The sequence below is a fragment of the Brachyistius frenatus genome, unplaced genomic scaffold, assembly GCF_029030835.1.
Source record: "Brachyistius frenatus isolate BFR_SWC_R1_liver_20210118 unplaced genomic scaffold, ASM2903083v1 Contig_58, whole genome shotgun sequence".
Lineage (NCBI taxonomy): Eukaryota > Metazoa > Chordata > Actinopteri > Embiotocidae > Brachyistius > Brachyistius frenatus.
Window position 1 is genome coordinate 2,365,878 of NW_027210657.1, and position 13,152 is coordinate 2,379,029.

The 13,152-nt window shown below is 39.2% G+C and overlaps 1 protein-coding gene across 1 annotated transcript in view; it reads left to right on the forward strand.

Annotated features, from left to right (window-relative positions):
• Positions 1–11,779, forward strand: part of pde8a (phosphodiesterase 8A) — a 46,354-nt gene extending 34,575 nt beyond the window's left edge. The window contains exons 14-22 of the mRNA XM_069705744.1: positions 714–878; positions 4,353–4,401; positions 4,613–4,748; positions 4,859–5,057; positions 6,424–6,641; positions 7,659–7,791; positions 8,631–8,795; positions 8,932–9,061; positions 9,639–11,779. Of these exons, the coding sequence (XP_069561845.1) occupies positions 714–878; positions 4,353–4,401; positions 4,613–4,748; positions 4,859–5,057; positions 6,424–6,641; positions 7,659–7,791; positions 8,631–8,795; positions 8,932–9,061; positions 9,639–9,745 (1,302 nt within the window). The 3' untranslated portion in view covers positions 9,746–11,779. The remainder of the gene's footprint in view (positions 1–713; positions 879–4,352; positions 4,402–4,612; positions 4,749–4,858; positions 5,058–6,423; positions 6,642–7,658; positions 7,792–8,630; positions 8,796–8,931; positions 9,062–9,638) is intronic.
• The last annotated feature ends 1,373 nt before the right edge of the window (positions 11,780–13,152 follow it).

The window sequence follows — 13,152 nt, forward strand, 5'->3', positions numbered from 1 at the left end:
AGTCCGCTGCTTAGGAGGCCATTGTTGGAGAGTCAGAATATTTATTAAGCTTAGGAGTCATCATCAGTTAACCCTTATAATTCAATAGATAAGATATATATATACAGATATTGATAAATAATGACCTGCATTACCAATCCAATGAGTCAATTCAGGCCTAACAAGTTACTGTCATCCAGTAGGAGCTCCCAATGTTTTCACGTGCCAATGTGAGAATTTTTTTTTACTACTTATGGTTCTGTTTTTGCAGTTTGTAAATTTATGAAATAAGAGGTGGATTAACATTTCAAATGAAACCATGTTTTATGTGTAATTGCTGCAAGGGGGTTGTATTTACAAAATAGGTCATTTTCCCAGGGGTGCCCAACTGTATCTGTGACCTTTTTGTCCCTTTGTAAGTGTGTTTGTCTAAAACTACAGGGGACAGAGTCTTTGTAGTCTGGACCCTGAGGCTTTGAAATGACCCAAATAAAATGGAGCTGGCTAAATGTGTATATATTTAAAACACACTTTTATAGGAGAAGTTATGCTGATTTTATTTTATTTTATCAGAATTTTTCTTGTTTTTTGTTTGTTATCAAAACTTGTTTTATTCCGTTTCCAAAAATATTATTTATTAACTATATGTTTTCTAGTTTGTAGTTTACTATAACTACTAGTACTACATTTACTACCACAAATAATAGTAATACCTTTGTCATTTCATCACCCAGGTAATCAACATCATCAATGCAGCGCAGGAAAGCAGTCCTATGCCCGTGGCAGAGGCCTTGGATCGGGTACTGGAGATCCTGAGGACCACTGAGCTCTACTCCCCACAGCTGGGCACCAAGGATGAAGATCCCCACACAAATGACCTCGTGGGGGGGCTGATGACGGTAAGCGGCAGATCCTTTTTGAACACGAAGGTCCTTCAAGAAGTCCAAAACATCCAAACAGTTTCTGTCTGCTATGCATGAATCGACTTCTCTATGATAAAAAGTGAACATCAATGAAGGATGCGCTGTGGAAGCTTGTGATATGTTGAAACAAAGAAAAAAAAGTCAGGCGTGTGCTTGTGTTTGGAGTTTTGTTTTTGCAAGGATTTCTGTTCATATTTGGGGGAGGGAGAGAGAGACAGAGAGAGATTAACAGACAGCAGTGGTGAAGAACAGAAGTAGAAAGAGTGCCAAGTTGGCAGTCTTGGCAACAACCCCAGAGGAAGTGTTAGATTGTCCTTTGTGCTCCTGTAGGCTGGAGAGGAAAGCCCACCCCACCCTTTCTTTCTCCCCCCTCTCCCTCCTCTCTCTCTCTGTGCAGACTCTCTGCACACAGTCACACTCACATGAACCTTTTCCTCTCAACTCCGCAGGCCTGGAAACATCCTGTTCTTTGGATCAGATGAATAAGCATGGCTTTACTTATACATGTACACGGTGGAAACACAGAGGTGTTAGTCCTTCACCAGGAAGATTTGTTCTGCATAAGTGATGAAGGTTGATGGAACCAGAAAGCCATGAACTGTTCATCTGGGTTTCAGTGATTATTTATGTACGCTCATATATGTTTATGAGGTGCCCAGTTGAATTTGTATTTTCCTGGCATTGGTTTCCAGTTTGTTGAAAGGCTGCTGGGTCCAAACTCAGGAGACCCAGTGAACATTAAGAGAGGAGCTGTCATCTTTCGGGGAGAAAGTCTTAAAATAGCCAGTGTGTACAGAGGCAGTGCTACCATGAGACAATGCTCGGGTCAAAGATGAGCCAGTCTCCTCTTCCTTTGCACTTGTGAAGTAAACATTTCACTCTGTGACACACCCATGTTCTCACCAACAACCTATATATATATATATATATATATATACATATGTGTGTGTGTGTGTGTGTGTGTGTGTGTGTGTGTGTGTGTGTGTGTGTGTGTGTGTGTGTGTGTGTGTGTGTGTGTGTGTGTGTGTGTGTGTGTGTGTGTGTGTGTGTGTGTGTGTGTGTGTGTGTATGTATGTGTGTGTGTGTGTATATATATATATATATATATATATATGTGTGTGTGTATATATATGTGTGTATATATGTATGCATGTATATATATATAGAAAGTGTTGCTTTCTGACTGTCATTCTTTGAGAGATCAATTTAGACATAAAACAGAACTAAGATGCTTGTGGTTCTGTGACGCTGTGTTAGAGCTACATGCTAGCATCAACCTGCTAACATGAGGTGCAGAAATATTTTGATCTTAGGATGCATCGTAATACATACGTGGAAGATTAACATTAATGCAGTGATGGAATATAATCACATACAATTATTACCCAGCATTTTGCATGTAGATTCTACCTGGGTGGCTCACCTAGAATGTTTTATATTTCTCTTGTCAAATAAAACATTTTTTGGCCACACACTTCTCTGATTAGTGAGTAACTGAGTGGCCACTGGATCCTCACTTCCTACCTAGCGTCTACCGATAGGGAACATTAGTTAACTGTAGTCTATTCCGATAGCCTGCATGTGAGGCATTTAGAGGACATCTGTAAATTGTAGCTCCACAAGGGAACTCTAAACTACATCAAGGTGCAACTAGATGCATTATGCAATACAAGCGGCAACCAACAGTGTACCACAGGCCTGTCAATCAAACAGACACGCCCCCAAAATTAATTTTTGAGTCCTAATATATAGTTAATTAATGATGGAATTATTTAAAGCTGGATTGCCAGAAAACTCACAAGAAGAAGTGATTTACGTAAATGACACCATGCTTCATAGAAAAAAATATATTGACTTTATATTTCATTAGACAAGTTAAATAGAGTCTGTGGAGCCAAACCCTTTTTGGAGTCAACCCCTAGTGGCCCTTGATGCTCTTGCAATTTAAGTCACTTCCACATTGGCCTCATTTGTAAGGCCCAGAAGCTACGTCAATTTTTATATACAGATTATGGTGCTATCAAATCGTTGACAGGTGAATCATAATTAAATCTAATTGTGAAGTTGGTGAAGATTTACACCTCTGTGACAATGCTAACATGCTGATGTTTAGCAGGTAGCCACCTTCGCCGTCTTGCTAAATGCATTTTTAATAATAATAAATGTTTTGACCTGGCAAGGAAAGGCAGCGGGATCACCAGTGTTATTCATCCTCTGGAGAACATGAATATCTATATCTCATGGCAATCCATCCCATGGCTGTTAAAATATTTGTCCTTTCAAATTCTTAACACGCAGTCTGTCATACACAGCTGGTACAAATCACAGTCCTCGAATAGCTAGATCATTAGACTTCTCACCTCGTGTTTGATTATTTGGGTGATGAAGTGTTACCCCATTACCCCATAAGCCCCATTTGCTGTCACAGCATGCAGCGATGCCCAGGGGAAGACAAATGTCATTATGAAATCATTTATTCTAGATTATCTGACATATGTACATACATTATCGTGGTGTCATTTCTGACAGAACTATTACAGTTCATAAATATGGTAATTATCTTTTGAACTGCACATTGGTTTCCTCATCCCTCCACTTCCTCTGTGAGCTGATGGGGAAACGATATGAGGTGTCAGCATAATATGGCTTCCAAAAAATTGTCATAGCACAGATGGAAGAATATTTATAAAGGTGTTAATATGGAAAATCAGGAAAATCCAGGTCTGTGTGCATTCTTATTCTCTCACCTCAGTCAAAATACATTTTCTTCCATAACTTTGTCAAAAAGGAGTAATGACGCACTGAGACAGATACATAATCCAATTCCTGTTTCTTTCTTTAAATCACATTGACAAATGATGAATACGATTACCTGTTCTCTGTTTTTTGGAAAACCATTTGAAAATGAACAACTGAACCTCTAGTTATGGCATAATTTTTTTCAGGCTGCCGTAGTATTTATAAAAACAAACTAAGCTGCCAATTAGGTTGTCTAGATTCTCCTGGTGTTATGAGATACTCAAACATATTTTCTTGTCGCCTTTTCTGATAGAGATTCCCCCTGACTTGTGTTTAAATCTGATCTGTCATTCATCTTGTTTTGTGATTCATTGAAGATTTGTGATGGTGGATATTGATGTTCAGGTCACAGAAACTCACTCAGCTTTCTTTTAAGTCCAAGCTAATGTTTGTATTTGTGTTGGTGCTCTTTGTGGCACAGATTACTTTTATATTAGAATAGATGTAAGAGTAAATGTCTCAATCAAAGAAGTAAATCCAATACAACCAAACAATTTCACATATTTTGAAGGCCCTCGTAGTTTTGTGACAGAAGTGACGCTGATGCTCCCAACACTCAGCTGAGTTTAAAAAAAGGATGAATGATTTATTTATTTATTTTTATGCTTCCTCATCACGTTCTCATTCTGTTTCTGTCTTTTTTGCTCACAGGATGGTTTACGGAGATTGTCAGGAAATGAATACATCTTTTCCACAAAACGTAAGTTTACAGAAAGTATACAGCAGGCTATGTCATAAACTCCTATGCTATAGATGTAAAGTTATTCTCATTTTTACTAGCTCCGTTGTCATTAAAAACTAAAATAATTTTTTTCTTCCTTGGGTTCATCCAGAAGTAGAGAAAAACAAGTTTCCAAGCTCCTGCTCTTTATCTGAATGCCTTCTTTCGTGTCTCCTCCTTTTGCTCACAGAGCCCCACCACCTCCCCAGTCAGCTGACAACCCCTCTGTCAATCAATGACATCCCCCCTCGTATTGCCCAGACCATGGAGAACGAGGACTCTTGGGACTTTGACATCGTCAACTTGGAAGCTGCAACCATGAAACGGTGAGACAATAACACAGTTAAAGCTTACCAGAAGGATGTTTATTATTTATTTTCAGTGTGGAAAGAGAGCTTGAGATGAGAGTGTGTGTTAATGCTGAATCCTCCCACAGGCCTTTGACCTACTTAGGTATGAAGATCTTCTCCCGCTTTGGGGTCTGCGAGTTCCTCAACTGCCCCGAAGCCACTTTGCGCTCCTGGCTCCAAGTGATTGAGGCTAACTACCACTCCACTAACTCCTACCACAACTCTAGCCATGCAGCGGATGTGTTGCATGCGACGGCTTATTTTCTGTGCAAGGAGAGGGTCAAGGTAAAATTACATGATAACTGAAACTGATGCTTTCTAAATAATTGAAGTATAATGTTTAGCCTGAGAAAAAAAACAAAGATTCTGACGTGAAATTGCATCGCTGAACACTTCAATATGTGGTCGGAGGCTGCCATCCTTTTATAAAGAGAGCTTATAAGAGTTTACTGTTGCTTTGGTTGTGGACCCAAAACAACAACAGTATCTAAATGTTGAAATTTTGTACAATCAAGAACAACTCTGTGCACAGTCATGGGTGTCAAGTGTCCCATCTGAGCCGACTCTATCCTAGAAAGTCAAGATTTTGCCCAAGTGTGTCAGTGGCTCAGTGGCTGGTCGAGGGCACGGACCGGTTAAGCTGATTACCAAACCAACTATTTCTGATCTTACTGGAATGCTCTCATTGGCTTAGCCAGTGAACTGTGTTAAAGTTACATCACCCAATGTTAATGAGTCCCTGCAAACAGGTTAGTGGGTCTGTTATGTTGCAAATACATTTTTAAATGAGGAATTATATTAAATATCTGTGTACTTTAGAATAGCATACATCTTAAATATGATGCCTTATATTACAAGTAGTTGAGCTCAGCTTTTTGTTAAGTTAGTATTTTAAAATAAGTGTCCAAAATGGGTTCCATCCATCCATTATCTATAGCCGCTTTATCCTGAACAGGATCACGGGGGGGCTGGAGCCTATCCCAGCTCACATTGGGCGAAGGTAGTGTTACACCCTGGACAGATCGGCAGTCCATCACAGGGCCACTTATAGACAGTCGTAAAGACCATTCATGCTCTCATTCACACCTAAGGGCAATTTCTAGAACCACCAATTAACCTGAGGTGCATGTTTTTGGATGGTGGGAGGAAGCCAGAGTACCAGGAGAGAACCCACACAGGCACAGGGAGAACATGCAAACTCTGCACAGAAAGGCCCAGGACCGGATTCGATCCCAGAACCAAAATGGGTTCAAAATTAAAATAAATCTACAATAGTTCTGCAGACATTCAACAAAATAAAGGATTTTCAGTGTTTTGGGTGGCAATAGAAATATGTATATATCAATGTCGGTCACGTTGCATGTATGTTGTTATCTTGGGAGGGCTAAATTAAGATGAACATTAAATGTTATTAATCTATTAATAAATCACTAACTCCACTGTCTTTCATAGTGTAGAGCTACTTCCTAATCCAACCTGCAGGCTTAACCACATATGGTAAAAAGGTTATATATACTGTACAGGCTTTTGACTTAATTTATCATTAAAAAAAAACTACCAAACTTAACTCCTTATTATATAATAAACTTTAAATTTGATGACCAGTATTAGATCAACCTTCATATGTTTTTCGTGTCGCTTGCCACAACAGCAAAGTTTGGATCCCATTGACGAGGTGGCTGCCCTGATTGCTGCGACTGTGCACGATGTGGACCACCCAGGCCGCACCAACAGCTTCCTGTGCAACGCAGGAAGCGAGCTGGCCATCCTCTACAATGACACAGCTGTGCTAGAGAGTCACCATGCTGCGCTGGCCTTCCAGATCACCACCAGAGATGATAAGTGCAACATCTTCAAAAACATAGAAAGGTAGGAGATTGATTACACATGGACGAGATAACCGCAAAATATGTTTATGGCTCGGCTGTTCATAGCTCAGCTGAAGATCACATGATCACCAAACATACTGTAAATGTAGTGCCTTTCGTTAAACTAACCATTTTCCTTAACTATAAAAATAAAGTGGATATAGTTTCAGTATGTAGCTACAAGTATGACAAAGACCAAAATACCCATCGTTTAAAAAAAAAAAAAAGAAGCTATAAATCTAATTAAATTTTCAATCAAAAAAGTGCACTGTGTGCTCAAAAGACCAATATTTAACTCTGTGCCTCCAAAAATAGTGGAAAATAGTGAGCTTTTGCTCACACTGGGTTGCAAAAATGGTTTCTGTATTTCCATTTTTGTTTGAATCATTCCTTTAATTTATTCCAAGTTAGGTCTTTTTGCTGACTTTTTGTGCAATTTGAGCCATTAAGCTAGGAAACTCTATGATATTAGATAAACAAATATTGTCTGATATACAGAATATATTTGTATGTATCAATATGTAAAATTAGGAGGCGTTATATTTAATGCATAGAAATACTTTGTGATAAAGACATGACCCAAAGTGTCATCGGGGATATGCTCAGTCTGCGTATGTGTTGATGAGAGCAGGACTGTGTGTGTGTGTGTGTGTGTGTGTGTGTGTGTGTGTGTGTGTGTGTGTGTGTGTGTGTGTGTGTGTGTGTGTGTGTGTGTGTGTGTGTGTGTGTGTGTGTGTGTGTGTGTGTGTGTGTGTGTGTGTGTTGACAGCAGCAGGGTAGTAATGTGATTTCAGTCCCAAAACAGAATAGCTCACATGTGCTGGTCTCCTCAGAGGGGGAAGGTGAACAAAGCATCTATTCATCGCTACTGTCACTGCAGTCAGAAGGGGAAAACTGTTCATACGGGTTTCCATTCTATTTACCACACTGTCATCTCAATCTCTCTCCCGGTTCTCTCTTTTTCTCCTCTCTGTGCCTTTCCCTCCTTCACCCATGCGATTTCTGTCTCTTTCTCTAGAAATGAATATCGAACATTACGACAGGCCATCATTGATATGGTGCTCGCAACTGAGATGACCAAACACTTTGAACACGTCAACAAATTTGTCAACAGCATCAACAAGCCACTGGCTGCTCTGGAGGAAAACGGGGTGAGATTAAAAATTCAATCATGCTGAAACACTTTTAAATGTTTTGTTCAATGTCATACTTGTGTAGAAATAGTAGTTCTAATTTTAGCATTTTTTTTTCTAAATAAATCACACAGGATCAACACAGCTATTGTAATCTCATTCTGTCACACAGCGTTGAAGAATCATTATCTAACAGCATGAGGGCAACAATAGTTTGAGAGCTTGGGAGATGATGATACTGGTTCAGGAGACATGCTGCTTGTTGTTGCCTCGGTACAGATATCTTTGTGGGGAGAGAATTTTACAACTTGGTACCATCTTTCTCGTCCTCGTGTGGAATGCTCAACACAGACACTTAAAAGTTATCTTGTCTTTTAAAGGCAGGAGTGATACCAATAAATGATCTTCGACACTTTGTACATTTGAGTTCTTGGTATAAAATGATATGGAGGTTAAGTTTAGTTCATAAAAGATGTTACAAATGCTTTGGGGAATTTTTTTTATTTTTATCACATTTGTGCAAATCATTTAATTGTAAAATTAATTTTAAGACCTGAAGGTCTAAAATAAATCCATCACTTATTTTGGCTCAGCAAAACAGGCTTTCTGTTCTTTTGTCAAACATAATTGTAAGTGAATTGAACTAGCCTGAAAGTCATGTGACTTCATGCTGCTCATTTACGTGTAACTAATACTAATATAACTGAATACTTCTCCTCCTTAAAGAAAACTAAACCCTTTATCAGCTGACAGTCCTACACTTTATCCCCCAGTTTACTACTAATACTAATAAGTAGAACTTGAATTTTCTTTCTACTAATAGTCTGTGTTTTTTTTTTGTTGTTGTTTTTTTTAAGGGAAACAATGATGAGGAATCTGCTAAAAGCATCCTGACATCCCCTGAGAATCGCATCCTTGTCAAGCGGATGCTGATTAAGTGTGCAGACATCTCCAATCCATGCAGGCCTCAGGAGCTCTGTATAGAATGGGCCGGACGCATCTCAGAGGAGTATTTTGCACAGGTAATTAGAAAAAATAACATGGTGTGTGGAGATGGATCCAGCAGACAGCAGCTGCACTGTGGATTTTTTTTGTTGTTGTTGTCATTTCTGTATTTATTGTGCTTGATGATCACTTGTACTCTCGTCTCTGGTACAGACGGACGAGGAGAAGAGACAAGGTCTACCAGTGGTTATGCCTGTGTTTGACAGAAACACGTGTAGCATCCCAAAGTCCCAGATTTCCTTCATAGACTACTTCATTACGGACATGTTTGATGCATGGGATGGTAAGACCGCACAGCATGACAAACATGAGATACTGTACATACATGCGCTGCTGATTGTGTCATTTACAACAGTTTTTAAATTAATGACCGAATAAAGTATCATCGTTTTATAATGTTTCATAATAGATTTTTATATCGACAAGTCTTAACGATGCACCAGTTTGATAGATTGGATCAATACCTGTACCAATTATGAAGTTGATCAATAGACTGTCCAAGTTACATTAGATAGCATTTCTATGTCTGTTTCATTGTAAAATTAAGCCGTTACATCCAATCGGGTAGCTTACAGTGAACCACCAACTCAGTTTTTGGTGCCACATCAGTCCCTGTCTTGGTGATCCCTAATATAAAAATGAATCCAATGACTTGTACACAGTGAGCTATACAATTTTCAGATTGGGAAAAAACTGATTACTGGTATTATTCTGGTATTGGCAATCTGTATTTGGTATCAGCAGATATCCCGCTATGGCTCGATGCTTCCATTCCAATTCTTTAGAGGTCTTTAAAGGCCAATCAAATAATTCTCCAATAAAATCTCATAATAAGTTCCACTTTTTTTTGTCTTCTCCAGCTTTTGCAGACCTCCCCAATCTTATGCAGCACTTGGACAACAACTTCAAGTACTGGAAAGGTCTGGATGAGAGAAAGCTGCACAGCCTGCGACCACCTCCAGAGTAGGCTGCTAGTGTTCGGCCCCGGGACTCCGATGTCCGGGGTAGACCTCCTCTCTCCTGCTGGGGCGTCTCTCTCCCTGCCCGCCCAGCCAGCCAAAGGGCCTCCTCGCCTTCACTCTCCTGCTTCTGTAGCACGCCGAGCGTCCACATGTCCGTCCTTACAGAAACCACAGAAGGACTTCCTGACAGGCAGTTGCAGCAGTAATGCTGCCGGCTTTACAAGCCCGTCAGATGAGAACTGTGACAAACAGACACGGACACACAGAATCCCTATGAACTTCTCGTGCCTCTCAGGCATTCGCAGTGTAGCCGGTCAAGTGACATGACTGAGAGAGGGTCCTTACAGGTCTCCTGGCAAAGCATTCGTCCTCTTGATTACCACGTGGGCACTCCCTTCTGCCTGTTTGAGTAAAAACTGCTTGTTTACTGAAGGAGTGGATGGAAGTGTGATCTGGATATGAAGGTGTTCGGTCCACGTCAGGCCATATAATCACTTCAGACCTCCATCCCTGTGCTCGCAGCAAGGCAGGACCTCTCCTTCAGCCCCTGAAGGCCACACCGTGAAAGAACACTTCACTGCTTTTTTTTGTTGTTGTTTTGTTTATTTGTTTGTTTTTGGGCAATATTTTCACGTGTCCTTCAGAAACACATCCAAGCTGACACGTAGGTGTCATATCCGACATGTGAGAGGGGATGCTTTCTTCATGGGTCATGGAGTGGACCTTTATCTTAGGCCACTACTGAGAGACAACAACCTCAACATCATGATTATAGGTATCTAATTACAGATGATTTGGTATGTTAATTTTTCTTAGATGTTCCATATTTTCTATATTAAAATTCATAAATGAATTAGTTGACAAAATAAGAACAAAATGAATTTAAAAAGAGAGCGAAAAGCCAAAGCTAATGAAGACAAATACTACTATAACTCTCAAAAATTCACAATTATTATTCATATGAAGCATTACCATATTAAACATTTTTATTTTCTTATCAAAAGTACAGTACCAGTTTGAATGAACACTTTTGTATTGCACTGTAAACAATATTAGAAATGTCTACGTCTCAGTGATTTGTCCAGGGATGGGATGTTGCATTGGAGAATAAGCTGTTATTGTTGATCATCAGGAGTTAACGTGTCTGGGCGCGTGTGTGCGTATGTGTGTGTGCGTGTGTGTGTGTGTGGGGGGGGGGGTGCGGTTTGGTTGTTGGTGTGAGTGTGTGAGTGTATTCATTGTTGCAACAATCCCTTACTCTTGGTTTAATGCTGTAAACCGCTTGACATTTGACAACAGCAGAAATATGTGAAAACATTTTGGACTTGAAAAATTTTTCTCCCAGAAATTTTTGTATCTGGTTTATCCTACTGAAAAAGACTGCCTTATTTTATACAATATTTATACAGTACATCCCACTGTGCAACTGCAACAGACATCTGGAGTTTTTATTATGACATAGTCCGAAGGTTATGTTCAAGTAAATCTCAATATTTTTATAGACAATGAATTTTACACTGGATTTGCAGCAAATGAGATCAAACCATGATAGCTATCTGAATACCTGTGAATGGGATGGTCACACAGAGCATGTATACAGAGAACTAAATGGTTAAGAAGGATGTGGATCGCAGAGTTGTCTATCACTGTCTTTAAGCAGTCTCCTAGAGGCCAGCTTGCATTGATTTCTGATCAAACATCATTCTATTTTGGCCACTTGTCCAACATCCTTATGCACAGACCCAGGGAACGGCTTTTTGTTCGAGGTTGGATTCAGATTAGGATACTAATATATGTGTTAAAGATTGTTGCTTATTAAGAATATTTCCTCTTTAAACAGTATATAAATGCCATAACAGCTAAGCAAATGGTGGTTAATAAGAGGTATTGACCACAATTATCTTTGTTTCTCTCTTATGACAGAAATGTACACTCAATCAGGGGATTTGTTTGTTCCTTCTGATTCACATTTTGGGCTGAAGGCACGGAAAAAATAAATTAGAAACTATTCAATGAAAAATAAAATAATGTCAATTATATGTTTGCAGTCTACTTCCCGCAATAATTCAATGTCTACCCTCTTGTCCGTTATCTTCCCATCTTTTTCCACTCTTTCTTTATTAGCCAAGAATAAGATTTACAAATTATTGAATATGTGCACACAGTTTGTCTGCCTACCTCTTTAAGTTAGTTTTGTTACTATGAATGATCTTCATTTGTAGAGAGATAAGAAAGGACCAAGTTTGAATCCAAGTTTTTCAGTTTTTGTGAATGGAAGCAAAAGATGCATCTCGAACTACGTGGCGGCTGGCTGAGACGCTGGCTTGGAGATCAACTACATCTACTGTAACAAGGGAAATGGATCGCTGAATCTGTCCAGTTTCAACACCGAGTGTTACCAGCTCTCAATTGGGGGAGAGAACAAGTCGTAGGAGTAGCCATACTATTTAAGGATATTTTTTTTTAAGAATACGGAGAAGCATAATCTGACTGCTACTACTCCCTGTTGTTCCAAGTTTTGAGACAGCTCTGAATGGCAACATAACAAATGATATCAGTGCCCTCCAAACAGTTACACATGACAGTTAGATAAATGATTCAGTTTTTCAATCTGCCACATATGAAGAAACACTATGAAACTTGGGTTTAACAGGAGAGGCTGTGGCTAAACATTGTAAAGATGTAAAATAAGGTAATGTCTAATTTCTTCTTTCAAAAATTACATAATCTGTCTTTAAGGTTTAGGTAGTAGTGGACACAAAAACAACTTTGGGTGGGAAAGATGCTGATTTGGTTTTTAAAGTGAAAAAGACTTTAGTGAGGTTTAGAAACAATTGTGGTCATGGACGAAGATAGAAATAGAATATGGTTCTCCCATATCAAAATCACTTGGTCGACCCATCTATCCACCACAACCTCCTACCTTCGAGGTTTTGCACAAGACAAGAGACATTAAGTCACACTGCTGCAAGAGCTCCTCGTCAGGTAAACATAAACATAAGCCTTTTTAAGCATTTCAACAAACAATACTTTTAATTTTTCATACGACTTTCTTTCCTCATAATTACAAATTAACAGACTGATACAAATAGTACATTTCTAGTGTTGTCCAAAATATTGGGGTTAAAAGAAAAATAACATTTATAAACAACGAATTAGTTAGTCTGTAATCTATTAGCTGCTGCAGGACTTTGTCATGCAATCCATGACTGATATGTTGGATTTCATAAATATATTAAAATATGAGACTGCACAGAAAGAGAAAACACATGCTTCATTCATTCCCTGTATTGTCTACTGTTGAAGTGAATGGAGGACTAAGTGAGAGAGAGTGAAAGAATGAGGGTGAGATGTAGTCTACTTGCTTTTAGGCCTCAGGTTCACGTACACAACCAGCTGTGTTGTAAACATT